Raw genomic sequence first — 25343 nt, forward strand, 5'->3', positions numbered from 1 at the left:
TGATGAACAGGTAGGCCTCCGTTTCACTCTGTAATTTTACCAATCTTGGACAGCTTCCAAAGACAACACTTCAGAAGAAAGAGTGTCTTTAAGGTATGTTCCTATATTCCTCCAATGGTCACTAGCATGATTTCTGTTTGCCAAACATCTACAAGGCATGGAAAACAAAGCAACTAATTGTTACATTCAGCTGCATCCAGTTTCCAGTAAGGATGTGAACTCTGTTTTTTTTTTTTTTCCCAAATGTCAGGGTCCCTGACTGTGCCCGTTCCTGCAGAAACTTCTTCCTTTGCTAGGGCATGCTAGAGGGGGTTTATCACGATGTCTTCAAGACAGTACAAGCTTTAACTTGAGATTGTGAGTTTCTTTTAATGTTGCTTACCAGAGACAAGCTCCTTTTTATGTTTGCCATTAAAGTAGTAATCATTTATTTGTGGTTTTCTTCCTCTTTTTTTCCCCTAAACTTTGTAGTTTCCCCTATTTTGCACACTGAAAACTGCCCTTGTCTTTTACTTTGTTTTAGGCTTAAATTATGGAGTAGGAGTGAGGTGGACATTAGGACACGAGCAGATATTTAGCTCCCACTTTGTGCTCAATTTACACTCACTTCTGTAGGTATCTTAGTCGAAAAGTTTTAGTGGTCTATTTGAGACGAGGGTGCTGAGGCAGTTTGTCAGAGATCATGGAATCAGAACTGGACCCAGGTTCTAATTCCAAAGCCCAAAACTCCTGAGCACACACCCCCAACTTTATGTTTTCCATTTTGGGTTTTGGTTTTATCAGCGTATAAGAAAAAGGTGGGTAAAAAAATGGTATTTGAGCAGGCATTTGACATTACACTTTTAATTCTCTTAAACCCGACCTTATCATCTCCTTTCTGTTATCACTGTATTTCATGTTTTAGTCCTGAAAATGAGCTTCTCAGTGGATCATTTTCCTTTACATCTTTCTGGAACTATTCCAGATTCTTACAGCATTACAGAATAAATATCTCCCTAAAGGCATTCTATAAAGCAGATAGCCTTAGAGAAGGTGTGGGGGATAAATTACATGAATGAGTACAAAACTGCTAATAAAACCTATAACAGGGGCAAAAGCAGAGGGTATAATTTGCTGACAAAGTTATTTAGTTCCAACTACCAAGAACTAAAGATATAAAAAAAGAAGTATATATTATTTATTTAAACTGTAAAAGTGAGAGAGACCTAAAGAGGAAAACAAAATAAATTTCCAAAGCTAAGAATTTATTTGTGTAAGCATACAAAGAAAGAGTTTCTTTTTGACTTTAGAGTGTTTTTTTCCCTTGGATAATAAAATAATATTACACTCTGCATTGGTCAAACTTTTTATCTGTGATTAGAGTTCATAAGGTACAATTCTTATAATGTATTAAATCCTTTTCATTTCCCAATGTGTTTTTATGCTTGATTACTGTATTGTTCTACTATTTTTGTAGTAAAGTTTTTTCATTTTTACTTTTGTTACTTTTTCTCTGATGAATAAAGAAAATTCATCCATGAGAAGTCTTTGTTGAGAATAGAAGTTAGTCTCTGAAATTAATTTGATTTCTTAGGTTAACACATGCAGAAAACGTTATATTACCGGTTTCTCACAAAAACCATGTTAGTATAAATGATTTAGGAACATAAAATAAATAAAACTTCCAGGATAAATATTGGTGAACAAAAGGAGTGAAATGTACAAAATGTAATACATTGGGGGAGGGGACGTATATAGAAAGTTAGGCACGCACTTATTAAAGTGGAAGTTACTTATAAAATATCAATAAACAGGGTTTCTTTCCAGAAATAGGCTTTAACAGAAAGCAGAGCACCATTTATATCTTATTTATTCTTTCCTTCATATTCATTAATTGCCTCTTAAGTGGAGCAAAGTGGCATTTTTCCTTGGGCAGAAAAATCCCATTACACAAATGTGGCAGAAGGAAAGGATGCTTCCTTGGTCTTATCTCCCCGCTTCTCTGTGGCCCGCGGGGCTCAGAGGGTTGGTGAGCGGGAAAATGCAGAGCGGACTCTCCCGGGCGAAGGCAGGGTGGCCCGCGTGCAGGGTGCTGGTGACACCCATTTGGTGCACGTCGGGCGCTCTTCGTCGCGTGCCTTTAGAGTGAAAATGCCCGTCCCCAGAGGTTAGGAAGCAGAGCTTGGGGCCAGGAAATGTGGCCGCCCCGGCCTGGCTCCCGGTTGTCCCCTCCCCCGCCCCGAACACCCGCTTTTCCCCTCCCCGCCCGGGCCGCGAGGTCCCCCGGGGCCGGGGCGGGGGCGCGGGGGCCGGCAGCGGGGAGGGGGCGGCGCCCGGGTCGCGACGGCGGGCGCGTCCCCACCTGGGCAGGGGCGGCCGCCCCGCAGCCCGGGCCGACGGGCGCCGCCGAGGCCGGGGAGGGGCCGCGCGGGGGCGGGGGCGGGCGCCGGGCAGGGCCGGGCTGTGCCGCTCGGGCAGCTCGGGGCCTCGGCGGCTCTCGGAGGAGCGGAGCACTTGCCCCGGGCCCGTCGCGACGCCATGAGGGCCCTGTGGATGGCGCTGTGCGCGCTGGCGCGGCTGTGGCCCGGGGCCCTGGCCGGCTGCGCGGAGGCTGGGCGCTGCTGCCCCGGCCGGGACCCCGCCTGCTTCGCCCACGGCTGGAGGCTGGACAGGGTCTACGGGACCTGCTTCTGCGACCAAGCCTGTCGCCTCACCGGGGACTGCTGCTTCGACTACGACAGGGCATGCCCAGGTGGGTGGCCAGGCCGAGCGTGGGGCGCCGGCCGTTCGCTCGCAGCCGACGGGCACGGGGCGGGCGCGGTGCCAAGGACCGCGGCCCCAGAGCCAGGCGTCCCCCAGCGCCTTCCCTCCCAGCCCTCCATCCCCGCCCATCCCAGCCACCGCCGAACAGGTACACCCGGCTCCATTCATCCCAGGGTCCCCCTGTCCCCTCCACCCAGCCGAACCCTAGACTCTGCATTCGGGCGCTCCCCAGCCTCTACCATCCAGGGTCTCCCCGCCCTCTCCATCCGGAAGCACCCTCCTCACCAGAGCCTGGAGGGAAGGGGCCTCTGTTCCCCTGGAAGGGTGTGGGGCCACCTCTTCGATGAATCCTGCGACTCAGGAACTCCAGCTGGGGGGACCAGCTCCAGGATGGAGAGATGACACTGAGAGGTTACAGGGCACGACCCAGGCCAGGTCCCCCCACTTTCCTTCTGTTAACTCTCAGGGGTCTTTTGGACTGGTGAGGGGTGATGAGGGCAGGAATGTGCAGTCATCCTGCTTGGTGCCTGGTCTTGCTCTGGGAGGGTACTGTCCTCTGGAGAGCAAGTTTTTAAAGGACCAAGGTTGTCCTCACCTCTGGACCCCAACAAGTAGCACAGCCCTTCCTCATACGAGGTGTGCAGTGTGTTCTTGGAATTCACTTTTATCTATACAGCATGATAAGGATTTTGTCTCAAAAAAATGTTTTAATCTTGCTCATTTTCCTTTAGGATCAGTTTTGTTCCTCTTTAAATTTCCCACAGTATCTCATGGTTCCTTGCCCCTGTGAAGGGCTCAATAAATGTTGTTTTAATTGAAGTAAAAGATACAGGAAGAAATGGTGAGTATAGTCTTGAGGAACAAGGTGTGCCTGAGAGAAGCCAGCTCTGGAAATAAAAGTAGCCCTGCTCCTGGTTAATCTCATCATCCCCAGAGCCGCACAGAGATGTTGGGGTTGGCACTCAAGGATACCCAGCGTCTCTGGGCTGTGTCGTTCCCTGGGGCGCCGGCTGCCCACTGGGGAGAAGCACCCGCCTGCCTCTGCAGGTGCGCAGACCTGATGCTGACGGAACACAGCTGACAAGCTTAAAGATTTTTCGACCCTGGTTGAAAGCTAATGATTTACCAGTGCATATTGACATTCCTTTTGATAAGCTTCTTTCCCTTTCCTGCTCCGTGGCCAGGGTAAGATGGAAGCGTCTGCTCTTTAGGAAATGCAGTGCCCTTGAGGCAGGTGTCTCCTCTCTGCATCCGAAACTGTCATCCTCATTTACCTGGAGGACCCAGGCAAAGCTCTCAGTGTGGCAGAGTCACTCTCCTATGAGGGGCTTGCGTGTATTTTAAAGGCAACTACAGGATTCACGTGACCCAGATAATGTGCCCAGATCTGTGGTAAGCACAGGGACAGGAACATGACACAGATGCTGTCTCTGCTTTCTAGCAGTTCCCAGTCTAGCCGGGCAACATGTGCAAAACTACGTGCATCGTGCTTAGCACCAACATAGGTTCTCTGGGAGGGAACACTTCAAAGACCCAAGGAATTCAAGGAAGACTTCCCAGAGGAAGTCCTGGGCTCGCCTGGGCCTAGGGAATGAGAAGGAGGCTTTCTAGGAGGAGGGAGAGGTGGGCTGTAGGCGGGAGGCCTAACGTCGAGGTCCAGCAGTCACTGTGGATGTCGGCTTGCTTGAGCTAAAATGGTGACCAGGACAGATGGTGCAGGCAGCTAGATCTGGAGATTCAGGCACATCTGAGGGATGGGGAAAGACAGGGTGTGTCATGAGAAGAATTTGCTTTCTAGTGAGGCCTAGCAGTGCTAACAAGTTGCAAAACCCTCAAAGTCTTTATTTGGTCAAAAAGAAATCCCTTGGCTGGGGGTGATGCCTATAATCCTAACATTCTGCGAGGCTGAGGTGGGAGGATCATTTGAGCTCAGGAGTTTGAAACCAGCCTAAGTAGGAGCGAGACCCTGTCCCTACTAAAAATAGAAAAAAGTTAGCCGGGCATGGTGGCGCATGCCTGTAGTCCCGGCTACTCGGGAGGCTGAGGCAGAATCATCGCTTGAGCCCAGGAGTTTGAGGTTGCTGTGAGCTATGATGATGCCACGGCACTCTACCTGTGGCAACAAGACTGTGTCTCAAAACAAAAAAAAGAGAGAGAGAGAGAGAGAGAAAATGAAATCCCTTATTTTCGATCTAGGAGGTAGAAATAGTGGGGATTTAGAGGGTAAGCGTAGAAGAGAAGAGATGGTCTGATCAAATCACGAAGAACTAGAAACCACTGCAAGTGTGTGCCTGGGAGAGGAGCCGTGAGTGGCAGAAAAGGAGATGGTGTTAGAGAGAATTTTAAAAGGAGCATGTTCAGGAGCCCGAAATTCCCTTCCCCAGAGCTAACAGAGGACCTTGCAGGCCTAGACAGAAGCAGGCGTGGGACCGAAAAATGCTCCTCCTTGGTAAATTCTCTGTGCCTGGAGTTTCTCGTGAGGGGAGGAAGAAAATAGAGACAATTGGAAGCTGGCCACGGGTGAGACTGAGCCTGCTCATCCGTCAGGGCTGAGGGTGACAGCGAAGGGCGCAGAGCCGAGAGGCCCGGCCTGCTGAGCCCTGGACAAGCGCCACTGACACGCCGCCTGCCAGGCTCAGAGCTGACCGGGCAGCTGGAACTGGTTGGGGGCAACTCCTAGAACACAGCCTTCCCTTCTCACAGTCTACCCTCCAGATACCTATTTGTGATTTTTTTCCCCAAAAGTAACCTGAATGCCTCGATTTTGCCCCTAAAGCCAGAATCCTGCATTCAACCTTTCCCCTGTCACCTACGGGCTTTGTGAGTTCAGAGAACCTCGTGGGGCCTAGAGTAGCGAGCTCATTTATAAAAGGGGAATGCTAAAGCCACCACGAAGGACTGCGGAGTTGGTGGAAGGGGGAATGCCTGGAAAGCGCAGAGCGTTGGCTGGCGTGGAGCAGGCACTCAGCAAGTGTACTGTTGGCCAGCTCGTAGCACCAGGGGACACTGGTGAACATTCTATTTGATTAAATATTTACATAATTTTATGACATGTTGCTATAATTTATATTTGTTAATATTAAATCATAAATATCTTTTATTCGACTCCTGCCATGCGACAGGTACTTACGTACTTTGTCTCTTTTGATCCTCCCAGCAATTCTGTAAGAAAGGCAGGTCGGGTCCACAATTGCTTATCGACAGTCCCCAAATCCAAAAAGTGCTGAAGTATGAAAGTTTTTTCATAACTCCCTTGGTGGCAAAAATCTCACCTGACCTGACCTGATGAAAGGTTATTGATAATCTTTGTTTATTCCATTTAGTGTGAGTATATTTTGCCTCTAAAATATTAACATGTTGTTGTAAGAAGCTTCCTCTGACCCTGGTGCAGAGAGGGGACACCCACTGAAAGGTACGTGCACTGTATTCCCTTTCTTTTTTTTTTTTTGTAATGGCAATTTTTTAAAATTTCTTTTCTTTTTTTTAAATTTCAGAATATTATGGGAGTACAAACATTTTGGTTACATATATTGCCTTTGCATCCCCCAAGCCAGAGCTACAAGCGTGCCCCATCCCCCACACAGTGCGCTCCGGACCCATCTGTTATGAATTTACCCCTCCCCTCCACCCCCTCCCTCCCACCCAGCACCTGATGAATATTACTTCTATGTGAGCACCTAAGTGCTGATCCAATTTGTTAGTGCCAATTTGATGGCGAGGACATGGTGCTTGTTTTTCCTTTCTTGTGATACTTCACTTCAAAGAATGGGCTCTAGCTCATCCTGAATTGTGAAACTCATCTGCCTCCAGGGTTTGGGCAAAGATGTTGTTGACCTGTATTAGCATATTACAGATGCAGCAGCTGATACTTTCCCAGGGTTCCCATCACTCAGGTTAACACGAATGAGCAGAGCTGAGATTGGATTTCAAGATGCCATCAGCATCCATTTGTGCCAATTCATGGCTATAATTTGTTTCTAGATAAATCAAGTTGGTTCAGCATCTCAGAGCCCCTAGTTACTCTCTGCATAGAGAATCATTCTGCCTCTTAGAATCTCTTCTCCTTCTTACCCAATGTTATATTACCTATTGTTGCTGCCCAAAGCCTCTTTTGGCTGATATTACATTCAAGTGAATAGAAAATTTAACTGAGTCAGCATAGCTAAGCATGCTTTGCGTCTCCTTTTTTTTTTTTTTGAGGCAGAGTCTTGCTAAGTTGCCTGGGCTAGAGTGCCGTGGCGTCAGCCTAGCTCACAGCAACCTCGAACTCCTGGGCTCAAGCCATCCTCCTGCCTCAGCCTTCCAAGTAGCTGGGACTACAGGCATGTGCCACCATGCCTGGCTAATTTTTTTTTTATATATATATTTTTAGCTGTCCAAATCATTTCTTTCTATTTTTAGTAGAGACGAGGTCTCACTCTATCTCAGGCTGGTCTCGAACTCCTGACCTCGACATGCTTTACTTTTCTGTTCCTTCTGATTTTTTCATCTTGACAAACGTGTTTTTTTGGTTTTTTTTTTTTTTTTTAGTGTGGCTAAGAAATGAGATGGCATTTCTTTTTCTAAGCAGAAACTTTTGTTTTGGGTTTTTTTTTTAACTCATGTAAAAATATGATTGTTATTGCATCTATAGAATTACTAAACTGCCAAGGAAATCTGTCCTGAAACGAATTATCTTAGAAAATCTCATTATGATCATGGCTTGGGTTTTAACATCGAGGTTGTATCACATCTCCATCTCCATGAAGAAAAGGATGGAATATTCCCCATTGGGTGTGTCTGCCCATGGATGGGGACAAGTAGAGTAGGGGAACAGATCCAAGCCACTCTGGCCTGGAAGAACTTCTTGGGAGACTTGATTATCAGGTGCATAATACCCCGGTCTCTAACTTACCAGTTGTGTTCCTTGAGTTTCCATTCTATGCAAACAGTAGGTTACATTAGATCATTGATGAGCAACTTAAAGAAAGGGTAAAAATTAACCCAAGTGGAAGCAGGACAAATACTGAGCAGCCTATGTGGGCCAGTGTCTTCTAGATTTCCAGGGAGTCTAAGAAACACACTGGCCAAAATCTGATGATGTCATATCTGGTGAGGAAAGGGGGCCCATGCTTGAAAATATGGGCTCCAAAACTCACCCAAAGGAAGGATTTCACAGTCTATGAGGATTTAGAAAGTTGTGGCTTTACAGGAGCCAGAACAGAGACGCCCCTGTGGCTTCCCCTGCCTTTGACTTTGCAGAAAAAGTGAGCAGGGCCTGGAGCCAGTATTCAAAACGACTTGACTAACAGAACTTGGCTGCAGCCCTCCGTGTGCAGTGAAGGAGGGTGAAGTTGTTAACGCTTACCCAGCGTGTCCGCTCTGCCAGGCACTCTCCCGGGCGCTTCACAGCTTTTCCCTTAGTTGGATTTCACAACCTGCTGAAGTTATTCCTCATTTTGGTCTCATTTTACCGGCAAGGTAAGAGAAGCACACAGAGGTTAGGTAACTTGTCCACAGTCACACCACTAATAAGTGATGAGGCGAGATTCAAACCCAGGTAATCTGGATCCAGAGCCCACCCTTGTAAGCTAGATGTTTTTCTGCCTCTGGGAAATAAGGGTTTATGAGAAGCTGTGTACTTTGCAGGGTAGGCCCCAAATACACACCCGCAGAGTGCGCAAGCCTCTCTCCATCCACGCTGTGCTCCTCGAGGGCAGAGTGTGTCTTGCTCCTCCTTGCAACCCCCTCAAGGCTATCACGATGCCATTTCATAATGCTCCTTAAAAGAACAGGAGCATTTATTCCACCTAGAGGATGTTATCCCTGGCTTCAGGGGCCACTGCCATCTGGGGTGTGACCATATTTCCATTTTAAAAGGTTTTCCTTCCTTTTACAATACACTTGTTGCTGAAAATTTGGAAAATACAGAAATGCGTAAAAGAAGAAAACAACTCACCTGGAAACCTGCCACTCAGAAAAAAAGCATCATTACCTTTTTCATTCATATCTTCTTTTTTTTTCCCCCTGGGCTAACATGGTGTGTAAAATTCTATCCATTTAATGAGGCAGTTCACTTCTTTGTCTTGCTGGCATTTCAGGAACTAGTCCAGTTAATGTCTATTTTTTTTTTTTTTTTTTTTTTTTGAGACAGAGTCTCACTCTGTCACCTGGGTTAGAGTGCCATGGCGTCACCCTAGCTCACAGCAACCTCACGCTCTTGGGCTCAGGCGATCCTGCTGCCTCAGCCTCCTGAGTAGATGGGACTATAGGCACATACCACAATGCCTGGTTAATTTTTTTATTTTTAGTAGAGACAGGGTATCTTGCTCAGGCTGGTCTTAAACTCTTGAACTCAAGCAATCCTCCCGCCTTGGCCTCCCAGAGTGTTAGCGTGAGCCACTGCACCTGGCCCAGTTAATGTCTTGAAAGAAAAAAAAACTATTGGGGCTCAGATAACATGGTTCCTGCAAGAAAAAAAATATCTGAGCTTTCTGCAGGGGCAATAGGCACCTGGGCAATATAGTCTCCTTTGAGTTTCAGAGAAGCTTTGATATGGTTCCACAGAAAAGAATATACATGTGGAAAGAGAGAGAGGCAGATGACACATACTTAAAATTATGTCACCATGAGGTGTGTGTGTGTATGTGTGTGTGTGTTGGGGGTGTTATTTTTCATCCAGAGAATATCACGAAACAACAGCTGTGTCTGCATGGGTACTGCTGTGGGTAAGGTGTGAGAAGAATATTTCCTGAGAAATGATGAAGACTGTTTGAACTTAGCAACGTGAGGGAGAAAGCACTTGCTCGTGGGTGGCCTTAAACTTTTAGGTGGCAAAAAGCCAAACAGGCAGGGCTAGATTACAAAAGAGAGTGCTTGAGTCTCTGCGATTAACCAAGGAGACACTGCCACGTGAAAACAAGAGTGAGGCCTTACATTGAAGAAGAAATAATCCAAACTATATAAAATGAATGGCTCTATCTGCTCAATTTGTTGCTGTGTGTATGTGTATGTGTGTGTGTATATTTGACATTGCTAAGAAAAACGTTTGAAAAAAACATTTTTTAAGTGACCCTTTGGTACCTAAAGCCTGAGAATAGGGTGTCTTGTTCTGGCTGGCACATTCACCAAGCTGTGAACGGGTCTAGAGAAAGCCCAGTAGCAATTGTGAGATGCCAAGTGTCTAGACAGATGGGCCCCAAAGCTGCAGACATGAATCTGAAAAGTCTGGCTGGGAGGGAAAGGGACCTTCCAAAACAGTAAGAACATGACACAGAAAAGATAAGCACAGATATTTTTTTTCACCATATTCTGAAATTCTTGAGTGAGAGAAATTTGGATCAAATAAAGGAAATGCCATTTCACGCCACAGATAATAAAATTAAAGAGGCTTGTTATTCATACTTACAAGATGTGGTACTGGCAGGAGATACGAATGGATTAGGAAGGATGTGGAGGACTTGTGAGAAGCTGGGATCTACCTAACTTTAAGGCACAGAAAGAGGCTCCCTCCACCGGACACCCTTTGGGACAGCCCCTTTGGGACCGCCCGTTCCCAGACGACTCTGGGCCAGGCTCAGAATTCCCGTGGTTTTGGCTGTGGGCATTTCTGACTTGCTCCTGTCCCTCCCTCTCTGGAGCCTCCATCAGTCCGTTGGCTTCTAACTAATGATAGGAGCAGATCAGAGTCAGAACATTATTTAGGGAGGAGGAGGAATTTGCCCAATGCCATCTCATTCATTCATTCATTCATTCATTTATTCAACAAATATTTGCTGAGCACTTACCATGTGCCAAGTACTAGGCATGAAATGAAGAACTATCATGATCCTTGGGGACAAAAATAAACAAAACAAATACGTAGTTATAAATGAGGGAGATGCTACAAGGCAAGGAACGCCAAGCTCTGAGGGGAAATCGTTGTGTGTGTGTGTATAATGGGGCTGGAAACTACTTAGAAAAGCTGGCCAGAAGAGGACTCCCTGAAGAGGAGACAGTTCACCTGGGACCCAGAGGGACTCAGCCATGCCCAGCTTGGGAAGAACATCATCCCCCAAAGAGCAAAAACACGTACAAAGCTCCCACCGAGGGAAAGAGCTTGGTATGTTAAGGGGTAAAGAGGTCCGTATGGCTGGAACTTGGAGGAGGGCACTCCAGCTGAGAGCCCAGGGTCAGGCAGATGCCAGGTCACATGGGACGTTGTAGGTCACAGCAGGCAGTTTGGATGTCAAATGAAATATAAATGAAATGAGGGAGTTTAAGTCATCTATTAAAAATAAAAAATTAGTGATGCATCTGTTAAGGTAATTGTACTTGGATGTGACTGTCCCTGTTAGGACATGTGACAATGTATCCTATTTCTATATGCAGACTGGTTACAAAAATATATAAATGTTTTGTTCTTGGCCAGTCTCTTCTGGCCGTGACAGAGATATCTGATAATTGGAAAGCTCTCAAGAAAGGGGGACTATTAGTAAATCAGGAGGGACTTGATAATTCCTTACACTCTGGGTCTATATCCATTATCTCACTCTCCAGCGAGCTGAGAGCTGGAGGTGCCCACCTGGCCTACAGTAGGAACTTAGATGTCTATTTTATGTCTCTGTTCTCTTCTATGTCTGCTTCTCTTTAAAAAAATTTTTTAATGCATTTATTTTAATTTTTTTAGATGTAGGGGGTCTTGCTATATTGCTGAGCCTGGCCTTAAACTCCTGACCTCAAGCAATCCTCCCACCTCAGCCTCCAGAATGGCTGGGATTACAGGTGTGCAACACTGTGCCCAGCTATGTCTGCTTCTCTGTCTCTTCTCTGCTCCCTTATGGTGCTTCATGGGATTGCCTCCCACACAAATTACTTACATTCAATCCATGTCTCCTGGGCTGCTCCTGGGAAAACTCCACCTAAATAGTAGGCTGTGTTGAAACAAAGAAGAAAAAAAGAAAACAGTGAGCTTGCCAAGGTTTCTGGCACCCATTAAATCTAGGCTTCCTTCCCCTAAAAGGGGTGGATGGTGCCATCCAATTCTAACTATTAAGCACTCAGAAAGCTGTGACAAACAATCACAGGTAATCATGCCATTCACGGGTACCACAGTCTGTCTGCTCTACTAACAACTGGTGAAACTAGCTGTGAAGATTGAAAAGGTCAGATTTTAAGAAAGAATATTTTTATATGTTATATGTAGATGTGAACTAGATAAGCTTCAGTAGGAAAGAGGACAAGAATACTATGGAATAGTTCAGAAGGAAATTTGTGTCATGTAGCTGTAATATATGGCTTGTGGTAATAAATCTACCAGAAGTTCTGTACTTCCCTTAACTTCCGAGACCAAAGATCTCGTGATTTACAATGGCTTGTGATCCAAATAATCAAAAGTTCACGAGCTAGTCAGGAATAGAATCTTTGGTGCAGAAAAGGAATAAATACTCCAGATTACTCTGCCAATACAAAATATTTTGTGGAACGCCTTTTTATTCACATAATTCTCTGTGAGTTTTTATTTTGTCTTACAGTGAGGCCATCAGATGTTGTCCTGGACCCTAGAACTTTCCAATTCTCTTTCTGGGGCTTTTAAAGTCATGGAAAAACAGGAAATAGCATTTTGCCCAGGACAAATCTTAACTAATAGGAACAACAATTGATGCAATGATTTTGTGATTTTGAGGACTTCAATTGTGGGACCAAACCAAATGAAATAAACAAATACGGGGCATTGGACACAAATGATGAAGAAACCTTAGGGGGCTAAATTCAGCCAGAAATCTCTCCCCAGGGCCACCTTTTACCATATGGACAGAGTCTGACCCAAGGCCTTATTCTGACTTAATGCCGTGGCAAAATTTTATGGTGATGTCCAAATGTTAATCTTTCTTTGAAACAACTGCATTCTTTTGCATGTATTATTGAGTGTTGTTCAAGTTCAACACATCCTGGCAGGACTAGCTAGACTCAGGGATGAAGAGGTTTTGGGGAGGAAGAGCGGTATTGAAAGAATTAAGGATGGAAGTAGTCCTCAACCAGCTCACAACTTAGGGGAGCTCTTTAAATGCCTTCTGGTTCAATGGGCCCGTGAAATCATGAAATAATGAAAATAAAAAAGGAAAGGTCAACAAGAGATGACAAGAGCAGGAAGTGACCTGTTACTGATTTTCCAAAAGATGTATGCACGGCGGATATTAGGAATGAACTCTGACGTGGCTCATTCTTGCTTCTTTAGGTAGTTGACATGTGATACCTTATGGGTTTTTAGATGATGAATGAAAGCATGTTTTAAAACAGTATTAAAATTTTTGAATTATGTTGTGTGTGGCCCTTTTCATGTCAGAGGTGGCTGTGTGTCACCAAATAACATGTTCTCTGAAAACCACGAGCCCTGAACTCGAGTGTGTTTTCAAGTACAAACTGTCAGAAGTCCAAATCAAGTGCTCAAAGAAGCCAGAGTGCTTTCTTGTCAAAAACACTGTGAACTTCAAAGTGTGACGGTAATAGGGAAAGTGGGTCACACTTTGTGAAGAAAAAAGCTTGGTGTTTAGTTCAGAGACACACCTTTTGTCTTCTTGTTCTTTCCTTTTCTCATATTTAATTTCAAGTCCGGAAATCATTCCATTTAAAAAAATCTCATTACAGTCCTTTTATTATAAAAGACTCATCAGAACTTTCAATGGGAAAGTTAAATGTGAAACCACTTTGATTTTACAGTCATGGTGAGGAAATTGCATTTTTTAATTCCATCTCCAGATTTGGTAATTGGATTTTTCAGAATCAAGGACCGACTTGGCTTGCCCATCAGGTGAATCCTCAGACATATTCCTGGACTCCAGGGAGCAGCGTAGCACACTCAGCTCTGAGCTGACCAAAGACCTGGAGACGTGTGGTCTGACAGAAAGAACAAGACTCCATGCCACATTCTTGTCCCGCACTGCCCCTTCCCGCGTGGCCATGGGCACTCTTTACCTCTCTGGGCTCTGGCTGGTCATCTCTAAACTCCCACACTCATAGTTTATGAGCCTGTGAGTCATGGAGAATGAGAATAGAGCACACAGGAGAAACCTAAAGTGTAGGGGTCCCTGTGTGTAGCCCCAAGCCATGTTTCTTACAGAGACACCTTTGCTGGTAAGAATCGACCTGCTTGGGTGATGGGATCATTGGTGGGCGAAGTACATTTCCTTTTTTATACTTCGTGTTCTCTACAATGAGAGTGTGTTACTGTTATAATAAAAATGTTGTGAGCGGAGACGAGTAAAGTCAATATCAAGGACAAACAAAAGCAAAGAGCTGATGTCAGCCGGGGGAGTCTGAGGACGTACCCCGAAGGCATCCGCCTCACATACTTGGGTGCGTGTCCCCGGCTCAGATGCCCCTTGGGGATCCCGGGATACCCAGTTGCCTCTAACGGGCTATCAGTTAGGCGGGTACAGGTGAAGTCAGCGCCAACTAGGACCTGCTGAGGCTTTGTGTTCTCCGGACACAGGGCTGGGTCAAGGTGAAGGTTACTGGGGCTAAACCTCACCGTCTGCGTTGGCGCGAGCGGCCCGGCAGGCTGGCTGGGTTTACTCAGGGGAGCGTCCCGTTGTGCTGTTTTGCAGCTCGCCCGTGCTCCGTGGGGGAGTGGAGCCCCTGGAGTGGCTGCGCAGACCGGTGCAGGCCCACCACCCGCGTGCGGAGGCGCTCGGTGCGGCAGGAGCCGCAGAACGGCGGGGCGCCCTGCCCGCCCCTGGAGGAGCGAGCCGGCTGCCTGGAGTACTCCACGCCGCAGGGCCAGGACTGCGGGCACGCCTTCGGTACTGACGCTTCGCGGTTGCCGCTTTTGTTCCCTTGGATGGCTTTTTGGCCACAGCATCCGTGTGCTGTGCGGGGAAAGTTCCATGCGCTGCAGGGAGTGGGATGGGCCAGTCTGCACGCAGGAGATAGGAAGCTCGGGAAGTGCTTAATAAAGGAAGTATGGCCAGCTGCACAAATGCCTGCCTCTCCCGTGTTCCCTCGGTGTGTTTGATAGCCTGATGGTGCATGGACTCAGTACGGAAACAAACCACGTGCCTGTGGGTTTTGGTGAACTCAGTCCAGCCGGTGGTAAGGGCTTCAGATAGGATGCTATCTGATATTTCACACAGGACGGCAAGTGTTCGGTAGAGATAACTCTATTCACCTTCCGCTGTAATTCCTGTTTAATCATGCACGCTCACATGTGTGAAAATAGTGGGAAAATGGTAAATTTCTAAACAACGATAAAAGTGGCTGTGTTAAAGCGCCTGCCTCTCCTCTCCAGCTGACTGGATTTGGGCAGACGTGATCAGATTTGCCATCTGAAAAGACTGCTCTGGTTGTGGAGGGGCCAGTGAGCTGGGAGCCAGGTGAAGCTTCCAAAGAAACAAACAAAAAGGCTGATGTGTTGATCTGAGATTGAATCCAACAGGGCAAAACACTGACTTCTCAGGATAGCAAAGACCATATGTTTTTCATAGGAACGTGGACAATGTCATGCCAACACGGTCCTCATCAAGTCATTTCATTCCTTCTTTTATGCAGCAGACAAATATTTATTGAGAGTCTGCTTGATGCCAGGTGCTGGGCTGGGTGCCAGGGTAACAATGGTGATAACAGTTGATGCCTGCTGTCATGCAGGTCACAGCCCAGTGGGAGGAAGTGAAACAATCAGATAATACCAGGAAATTAATCCCATAAATTTACAGCTGCGGTAATTGGCGCAACTGGTAGTGAGAGGTGCATGAGCTATGAGCAGGTGTAATGAGGGGATTCCCCTTGGTCTTGGGAGAGTAAGAGACGGGGGCCCCCCCCTGGAGATGGGGCTGAGATGTGTAGAGCTGCCCAGAGGACAGACCAGTGTGGCCAGATCTCATGGGCTTGTAGGGGCTTTGAGGGACTTGAGGGCTGATCAAGGGAAGAGAGATGACCACGAGAGGCAGTAACACAGCAAGCTTTATTGGGCTTGGACAGGGCTGCATGGGAGGGGAGTTCCTCGCAGCACAAGGCTGTCTGGAGGCTTGTGGTGGGCCAGGGAGTAGGGGAACCATCCAGAAGGGGAAGGGGATCAGGAACTCCTGAGGGAGAGGGGATTGGAGAGTGGTCTTAAGTGTCAAGGTGATGTCATCCAGCTGCACAGTGGGGAGTCTCTGGGTCCACTCTGAGGGGCAGTAGCAGCGTGGGGTCTTATAACACAAAGTTCTAACCTATCAACCGCCAGCAGATGCTGGGTATAGTTTCATGGGTGTGCAAAACAGGCTGGCCCTAAATGGCTAAAAATCTGCTTGTTTGGCTATTTTAAAACAGCTGGAGGTGTAATAATTTGAGTCTGGTGCTGGTAGGCTTTTGAGCTAAAGGATCTTAGCGTATGGTGAGGGGCGTTTTGGCTTATTTATGTAACACAGGGGAGGCACAGGCCCGGATGAGAAGCCGCAGGAAGGCTGGGGTGAGGGGAGCACAGAGAACACCCTATTTAGGAGTCTGGTCTTTGCCTTAAGAGCCCTGGAAATCCTCTGGGGTGTGTTCTGCAGGGCCCGATGTAATCAGATGTGTGGTTTGCAAAGATTGTTCTGGTAGTGGAGAGGCAAATGGCGGGGTGGGAGGGAGCCTGCTCATTGACACGCAGTCATATTCTGCTGGCAGGGAAATCCTGTCACGCTCTTAACGTGGCTGCCCACAGAAACGGTCATAGAACAGAGTCACGTTCAGCTCACGCTCTCTGCAGAAACGCAACAGAAACACCTCACGGAGGAAGACGCTGTGTGGCATTACTGATTTTTTTTTTTTTTTTTTTGCTGGCTCTTAAAAGCTAGAGCTGACCTATCAGGAGAAGCAGCCAGTCTGCTTACTTGCCGTGTTTGGCGGCTAGAAAGTGCACATTAGGCTCTGGGGATTAGGACATGGACATCTTTGAGGGGCTGTTACTCTGCCTACCACAGAGAGGTGGTACCAGGTCCTCATCCTTGGTTTACACAAGAGGACTTTGGAGTTCTGAGAGGTGACGGCACGTGTGAAGGCCTGCTGGAACTTAAACCTGGATCTCATGGCTTTAAGTCCTGTGGGGTTCCCCCCTCCTTGATATTGTTTTGCTGTTAAATGTCATCATTAGAGCTAAAATCGTGATTATAGATTCATGTAACAAAGTAGAAATATAAGGGCCATGTGAAGCCGGTGAATGAAACATGATCCCTAAGGCTCTCTAATTAATGCTCAATTAATGATCAAACTGCCAATGCATTTTTCCTGTTGCATTTAATGTACGAAGGCCGTCCATAAAGTATCCAGCCATTGTTAATATAACAGGAACATATTACATGGATACTTTCCCGACAGCCCTTGTATATTGCAATTACATTTTAATCATAAAAATCAAATAAAAAAAGCCACATTATTGAATTTGTTGCACATTACTGACAGTTCTTCATGTGTGCTTTCTTCCTAAAAGGAGATCAGTTTACCTTCTTATAAACTGTATGCTTCCAGGTAGGTGTTAATTGTCAATTTCTCATTTTATTCTCTTCTGTACTGTCTATAGACCAGTGACCCTAAGCCTGCTTTTGTGACGCCCCATTGTGTCAGGGGGCGTTATGAAATTCTCAAAGCAAATTTAATTCACTTTCATGTTCAAAGTAAGTATGCTCAGTGCCACGCTCTTAGAGGTGGAAGTTGTTGTAAAACCGGACAATGGCAGGCTGATAGAACGCCAGGAAAGTTGGCAAATCAGCTGAGAACAGAGACTGTATTATGTTTGAATACTGTTGCCAGGAAAGGGGAAGGAAGGGGAGCTAACGTTTATTGGGAGCCTTTGTCCCGGGGCAGCTGGTTACGTGCTTCCACACAAAGGCATAAGTGGAGCTGAAGGCACAAATCTCTGAAGTAATGAAAATCGAATTTGTGGGGAGTAGTAAAAAGTGGTGCTGGTTCGGGGACCTCCAGGGGATCTGGCTTCTGGTGTGTTTACTGAAGGCTCCTGGTCTCCCATGTGGGGACAAGGAGCCCGGGAAATAGGATGTGCCACCAAACCACGCCAACTTGGAGGACACAGGCCCTGGGTAACTGGCTTGCTTTTAGGATGCACCACAATCCCAGGAGCGTGAAACTGAGCATGATAGTTAAGTCTTAAAAAAAGGAAGATCTCCTCTGTGTTGGGGCCCTTGCTTACTTATTTTGTTTATTTTCCGTTCATCTAACCTCTCCAAGCCTCAGTTTTATGATGAATAAAATTGGTGTAACACCGCTTTACAAAGTTTTTGGGAGGATTGGTAACATATGATGTGAAATTACTTTGCAAATGAGCAGGCTGTAAAATACCAGGGGCCATGACAGGAAGGGGGTAACGGGTAACTCTGCCCACTATGTGTCCTCCCCCACCCCACCCCAACTCTCCTACTGCACCCTCCCTGCCATGCCGGGCTTGAGGGGACTCTGAGTGCAGTGGGCTAAAAATGTCTCCTTTCCTTTCCTACATCTGACTACACACATAGAGGGTAGTGATTGGAGACAGAAAGAGAAAATAAAGCAAAATTTAAATAATTCATGGGAAATATGACACATAAAGTAGTGGAACTTTATAATCTGCATCTGAGTGCAGTACTGAGTGGGGTACTGAAGAGTATGGTTTGGGAGATGTTGCCTAGCTCTGCCATATTTCAACGTGAGCCTTAAACAGATAACCTCTCCGTGCCACAATTTCTCACCTGTGAAATGGGGAATCTGTCTCAGAAGGTTGTGAGAATCAAATGAATTAATACGTAAAAAGTGACTTAAAATTGCACCTGGAAATTTAGAAGTGCATAATTGTTAGCTGTTATTTTTATTATTATAGATTGTTTTATAGGAATTTTATATCAGAAACTAAAGTTATATATTTATTTATTTTTCCTTCCTCTACTTAACTTCATTTTTTTCCTGAGCTATACATTAAGCACCTTACCTTTGACCTTTTGTGATGATATATGCAGCTGCAGTACAAATTAAGAGATAACATAAATGTTTTGAGCTAAAGAAACATATCCTGGCCGGGCGTGGTGGCTCACGCCTGTAATCCTAGCCCTCTGGGAGGCCGAGGCGGGTGGATCGCTCCAGGTCAGGAGTTCGAGACCAGCCTGAGCGAGACCCCGTCTCTACTAAAAATAGAAATAAATTATCTGGCCAACTAAAAATATATATAGAAAAAATTAGCCGGGCATGGTGGCTCATGCCTGTAGTCCCAGCTACTCGGGAGGCTGAGGCAGTAGGATCGCTTAAGCCCAGGAGTTTGAGGTTGCTGTGAGCGAGGCTGATGCCACGGCACTCACTCTAGCCCGGGCAACAAAGTGAGACTCTGTCTCAAAAAAAAAAAAAAAAAAAAAAAAAAAAAAAAAAAAGAAACATATCCTGAAAATGTGATAGTCTGGCTTGTAGAATGCTGCATGGATTTAGCAGTAAATTTATTCTTCATTTAGTGAATAAATACATGTGTCTGAAGAACAGACATGAAAACAGTATGTGGGAAAACTAAAAACCTTTTAGATGTTTGTGTTTTTGATAATTAGGTCTGAGAGAATCAGAGAAGGGTCCTAACATACATGCGCTCACTTGTTCTTTTTCCTTCTACATGTGGATTTTAGAAATGCAAAATCTACGGTCACATTTACAAAGTGTGATGTGCTCTCTTTGGAAAACAATTAAACATGTCAGTGCAATGAGAACGATCCACACACCTGGGGCTCTAGGGTTTAGCGTAGATGTGTATAATTTTCATACTGGAGAGATTAGGCACCAAACCACATGAGACAAGAACCGTACCTGCAACTCTTGGGAGCAAGTGGCTACCTGATATTATTAGGCTGCTCTTGTCTTAAATTCCCTAGTAATATAAAAATGACTCCTCATTAAGAAAATCTAAAAAAGAATTAAGGCCTGTCATCTCGGGACAGTATGGAGCCAGGTAAAACCAATATGTAGGCTGGAAGCATCTATTTCGTATCTATTTTGGAACCTCTACCCTCATGCCACTGAGCTCGTGTTGATGATGACTTTGGCATCTCACAAGTCAATGTCATCTTGTATCTACCCTTCCTGGGATCATCCAGTTTCTAAAATAAAAGGTACAAAGGACTGTTGAGACATCTCAGCCACCAGACTCAGTATAGGAACAGAAGACCATGGGGAACTAGGACCTGTGCATTTTGGCGGCAGGCTGTGACCTCATTCATTCAGTCCTTGGCCCATTCATTCACTGCACAGATTTTTACTGGGTGTGTAAATGTGTGAAGGGTATAGGGATGAACAAGGCATAGCCCTGCCTCCCTTGAGTTGACAGCAGACTGGAGTCAGGAAGTTACCTCTAGGTGCTATATAGCAACGAACGCCTCCTAGACTTAGTGATGAGATAGGAAGAAGGCACAGCAACAGAATAAAATTAAAGACAGCAGAGACTGGAGGAAGGATTCCTGGCTCCTTTTTTTTTTTCTCCAACCGAGAGTATCAGAGTTAGGGTAGGGTTGGGAGGATGAGAGGGAGAAGAAGGTGACCGCTGCAGACTTTCCCCGAGCTGGCACAGGGACAGCTGTGCCTCCTGGCACTGGGCACTGACGCCAGGTGTTATCCAGGGGGCGGAGGCTTGGGGAGGACTCACACTTCCTTCCTTCCTCCCGTGCTGCTGCTCTTCTTCCTCATTTCCTCTCTCTCCCCAGTCGTCTGCTTTCTCTCCTTCCATCTCCCTTTCTATTACCTCACCTTTTTTACTTGTCCCCCTACTCCCGCCCTCCTCCCCTATCTTTTTATTTCTTCCTGGCTTTTCTTCCAAGCCTTCCTCTCGCAGTTTTTTGGTTTTGTTTGTACTGCAGACAAACGTGTTTGTCAAAGGCCTGTAGTTCCCCTCTCTACCCACGTACAGGCACACAAATCTTTGTCGAGTTTGGTTCTGGGGACACTGTAACTTAGCCTCGTTTCACTCCCTGATGGTGTGCCGTAGACTCGTGGATTAGAAATGGGACCTTTAGGCAGATAGGAGACCAAGGCTGGGGAACGTCGCTCTGAGTACTTTGGCAACATGCATTCAGTGTAATTCTCCCTTTTCTAGTGCCCGCCTTTATAACTACCTCTGCATTCAACAAGGAGAGAACGAGACCAGCCGCATCCCCACAGTGGGCCGCACACACGGAGGATGCCGGGTAATTTGTTTTAATGTTTTTTTCAGTTGTTTAGTCAAGTCTATACAATAGGATCAACTTGGTTGGATTATGTCTTCTTCTGTTACTTGTTCTTTGACTTTGGACAAAACTCGATTCTTCAGCACAGAGTTGGGAAAGTACTTGTCCCCTCGCTGTTTTTGTGGGGCTATAAAGATTTATTTGCCTCTGAGGTCAGAGCTCCAAGAAGAAACACCCTGCATAAAAATGAGATGACATTTTATCAATCATGCTAAGGGTGCTCGTCTTGACTCCAGTACCACCTCTGCTTGGTGAATTTGAAGGTGCCATTCACTTTGCCTCAAAGGATTTCTTATCGAAACCTAATGACACAGGATGGGAGGCCCCTCCGTGTTCACCGAAGTCCACTCTTCTGACGAGACAAGGGACAACAGGTGGCTGCGTGTTCAGATCCCCACACTCCCTCTCACCAGCTATAAGACCTTGGATAAATTGTTCCACCTCAGTTTTTTCTTCTTCAATAATGGGAATATTTATTAATACCTACCACATGGGATTGGTATGAGCATTTAATGAGGAAATAGCACTGACGAGATGTCTGGGTTACGCCATCTGATTGAAGTTGATTGAAGCTGCATTGTAGAATTTCCTACCTCAATAACCAAAAGTACTAGTTACCTTTAGTTACTACCATTGTAAAAGATCTTTGAAGCAGACTCTCCAAACACTTTCCGTTTAACCTATTACAACTCATAATTCTATGGATAAGGAATTAGCCCGTTGAACTGAAAATGCAAGTTTCTTCTACAGCACTCAGGGTTTTTACTATGTTTTGTTTCCTTGAAAAATTGGAAAATTGTGCTGCTTTGAAGTACAAGATTCTAAAACATTCACACATGCTCCCCCGGGGGCCTTTAAAAGAGTCTAGTCACATACAATGTTAGCATTTCTACAGCTCAGTATAAGGTGACACTAATCTCCGTCACAGAAAAACATGTCTCAGCTTCCCATTTCTGCTTTCATCTTAGATGTCCAATATATCTCTGATGCTTGACTTCATGCCAAAACTCATCCTCATTACCCTGATCATGCAGGTGAGCCGGGCAGGGAGTCTAGAGAAGGCCTGTGGGAACCTCTGTGGGGCAGCACAGCACAGACGCTGCCCTGCGTGTCGAGGACTGTTCCTTCTGGGCTCACATTTAAGAGTTCTCAGGTTAAAGCAAGTGTGTATTCAATTTATATAATCCTTTAAAATATCAGCAAAGTCATCAAGGGCTAGTTTCCTACTAAAACATGGACTCCCATACTCGATTTAATGGTTCGATTAGACAGGATACAGGATGTACAAGCTTCTGCAAATTTGTGTTGGCCAGATAGTTCAGTTATGGATTGAAACAGAACAAAAAGGTTCTTTGTGGCTGTCAGTCATATGTCATCATGGTTCAGCAAATGGGAAACTTTAAAGGCGTTCCGGGATTGGTGCGTGACTTGCGAAGACGCACTGGCTACCTGCTCCAGGCTGCCACGTGCCCTTGGAGATGGCAGCTTTCCTGAGACTTTCCGCAGCTCTAGTCCACCTCTAATGACAGCATGTGCGATTGTCACTTCCTTTGCTCTAGATACTGTATGGAGTTCAAGACAGAGTCCCTGACTCCTCACTGCGCTCTGGAAAACCGCCCTTTGACCCGATGGATGCAGTATCTCCGGGAGGGGTACACAGTGTGTGTGGACTGCCAGCCCCCGGCCATGAACGCCGTGAGCCTCCGTTGTTCCGGAGACGGGCTGGACTCTGACGGGTAAGGGGGAGACACTGGCGGGAGGACTTTGCTTGTTACTCACTCTGAGACACCTGTCCTATCCATGTCCCAGACAGCTGGCCAGTGCGTAATGTATCAAAGGGTCAAAACAGTAAGCGAGGAGCCATCTGTCTGGCAATCCCAGAGTCCAGGACGCCAGTGCCCCCTGTGGAACTCAGAAGACATACACCACAATAAATGGGTCAGTTTTGATACAGGGGTTTATCGAGCTCCCAAATGACCACCAAAAACTTGGTCGCTCCAAAGCAGTATTCTGAAGACCACTAGAATCAGAACCTCTTGGGATGGAGATTTAAAATATGCAGATTCCCGAGCCCCACTTCACACCAACTGAATTAGACTCTTTGGAGATAGATTTTTCATCATCCTTTAGGTCAGGGGTCAAAACACTTTTTCTGTAAAGGGCCAGAGAGTAGATATTTGGCTTTGTAGGCCATGTGGTCTCTGTGACAACTGCTCAGCTCTGACTTTGTAACACAAAAGCAGCCATAGACACTGTGTAAACATTGGTGGTGTTCTAACAAAACTTTATTTATAGACACTAAAATTTGCATTTCATATAATTTTCATGTGTCACAAAATATTATTATTCTTTTGATTTTAACTCTCTTTTAAAACATAAAAAATCATTCTTAGCTTACAGCCTAGACAAAAAGAGGGGATAGGCTGGCTTTGGCTCATAGGGGGTTATAGTTTCCTGACCCCTGCCCAGGTCACTCATACACACAGTGGAGTTCTGGAACCACTGCTCCATGGGGCTTTGTCATAAAGTCATGACTGAGATGGTGGGTTCAGCTCTGCAGGGTCATAACCTCATAAAAACCTATAGATCTTCTGAAAGAATCAACCCCCAAGACATTTTACCACTCTGGAAATGTATCCCAGCCTACACTTATTTACCATTTAAATCTGATAACACTATTCGTAACTAAGAGAAGAGTCAACTTTGTGCTGAGCAATGTAGGTCACACATGGATGATGGTTTTAAGTGTGTCAGGTGGAAACAAGTAAAAATACAGACTAAAGAGTAAAATATGGGCCTTTCCAGTTAATTACTATTCCCGTGGTATGTTTTAATATTTAATAACTTAAATTTATGTTTATTAGTCACTTGCGCCTAAAGGCCTCTACTGAGCACACCATATGAACAGTAAAGTGGGTCAGGAATTCACATCAAATAGAAACTTAATATTTAGACTTAATATTTTTCTGAATACCTCATCCATATTTTGACTTTAAATGAATTCATAATTTAATTTGTACCCATAAAGAGAGTACTTAAACCCTGGCTGAGGTGCCAGTGAGTTTAAAAATAATATTAAAAATAAATAATTTTAATAATCTGGCTTTGCTCTTTCCACTTCTCCCATTTTTTTAATTATGGAATCAAAGAGTTGGAAAGGATTAAAAGAGGTCATTTGGTTCAGATCCTCCTAATTTAAATATACGCGAAAAAGCCGCTTTCATTTATGTAGTAATTGTATTCAGATCAAGGGGGAACAGCAAACACCGTAACCCCAAACTACTCTCTCAACATGAGGGTGTCCTCAGATGGGATTAATTGGTAATTGCAGGCCGGGCGCGGTGGCTCACGTCTGTAATCCTAGCACTTTGGGAGGCCGAGGTGGGAGGATTGCTTGAGGTCAGGAGTTCGAGACCAACCTGAGCAAGAGTGAGACCCCGTCTCTACTAAAAATAGAAATAAATTATATGGACAACTAAAAATATATATAGAAAAAATTAGCCAGGCATGGTGGCTTATGCCTGTAGTCCCAGCTACTCAGGAGGCTGAGGCAGGAGGATTGCTTGAGCCCAGGAGTTTGAGGTTGCTATGAGCTAGGCTGACGCCACGGCACTCTAGCCCGGGCAACAGAATGAGACTCTGTCTCAAAAAAAAAAAAATTGGTAACTTGCTTTGACAGGAACCTAAGGAAGGGAAACGCTGTTTGTGATCCTTCTTTTTAAAATTAATTTGTAATGCACTTTAAACCTCTGTGTGTGATCAATGTATTTTTTTAAAATGTCAATATATAATTCTGTAAATTAGAATTTTCTGCAGTTTGCTTTTAGTGTAACTAACATTTTCAAAATATCGTTTCAGAAATCAAACTCTCCATTGGCAAGCAATCGGCAATCCTCGATGTCAGGGAACTTGGAAAAAAGTTCGGAAAGTAGACCAATGTTCTTGTCCAGCTGTTCACAGCTTTATTTTTATATAGATTGCGATATACATGTTTCAAAATGCATTTGTAAACATGATAAATATCAAGTCGTGTTCAATGCTTCCTAAACCTTCAAAAATTGTTTCGCCAAAGTCCCTGAATACATGTCATCATTGTCATACTCTGAAGGAGAGAAAGGAAATTTAGGGCCCAGTTCTCAAGGGGCACTGTACCTTTATTTTTATTTTTACTAAGTTGAAGACCCACCCTAAAAGCTCCTGTGATTTTGTCTTTGATCTTCAATCTGGAGTTCTCTCATTCAACAGATGGCCCATGAGACACAGAATATGTCTGTTTGCTAAACTGAAATGCTTAGCAAATGTGGTCCATTTATTGGTGAGGAAGTTGTCATTTAAGAGTATCCATGCTTTGAATCTTGCAGTCTTTCTTCCTATTCTATAATCCTTTGAAAGGTTCTCACTTTAAAAAATGTATACAGATTTATGGGCCAGGTGTGGTGGCTCAAG

At 45.4% G+C, this 25343-nt stretch overlaps 1 protein-coding gene across 1 annotated transcript; it reads left to right on the top strand.

The window, feature by feature from the left end:
* Positions 1-2431: 2431 nt before the first annotated feature.
* On the top strand, positions 2432-24911 carry SBSPON (somatomedin B and thrombospondin type 1 domain containing). The gene is made up of 5 exons (XM_045560431.1): positions 2432-2731; positions 14307-14501; positions 20768-20858; positions 22457-22633; positions 24756-24911. The coding sequence occupies exons 1-5, from the start codon at positions 2518-2520 to the stop codon at positions 24871-24873; spliced, it is 795 nt and encodes a 264-aa protein (XP_045416387.1). The 5' UTR covers positions 2432-2517; the 3' UTR covers positions 24874-24911.
* Positions 24912-25343: the final 432 nt, after the last annotated feature.

Source organism: Lemur catta, chromosome 9, assembly GCF_020740605.2.
Source record: "Lemur catta isolate mLemCat1 chromosome 9, mLemCat1.pri, whole genome shotgun sequence".
Taxonomy (NCBI): Eukaryota; Metazoa; Chordata; class Mammalia; order Primates; family Lemuridae; genus Lemur; species Lemur catta.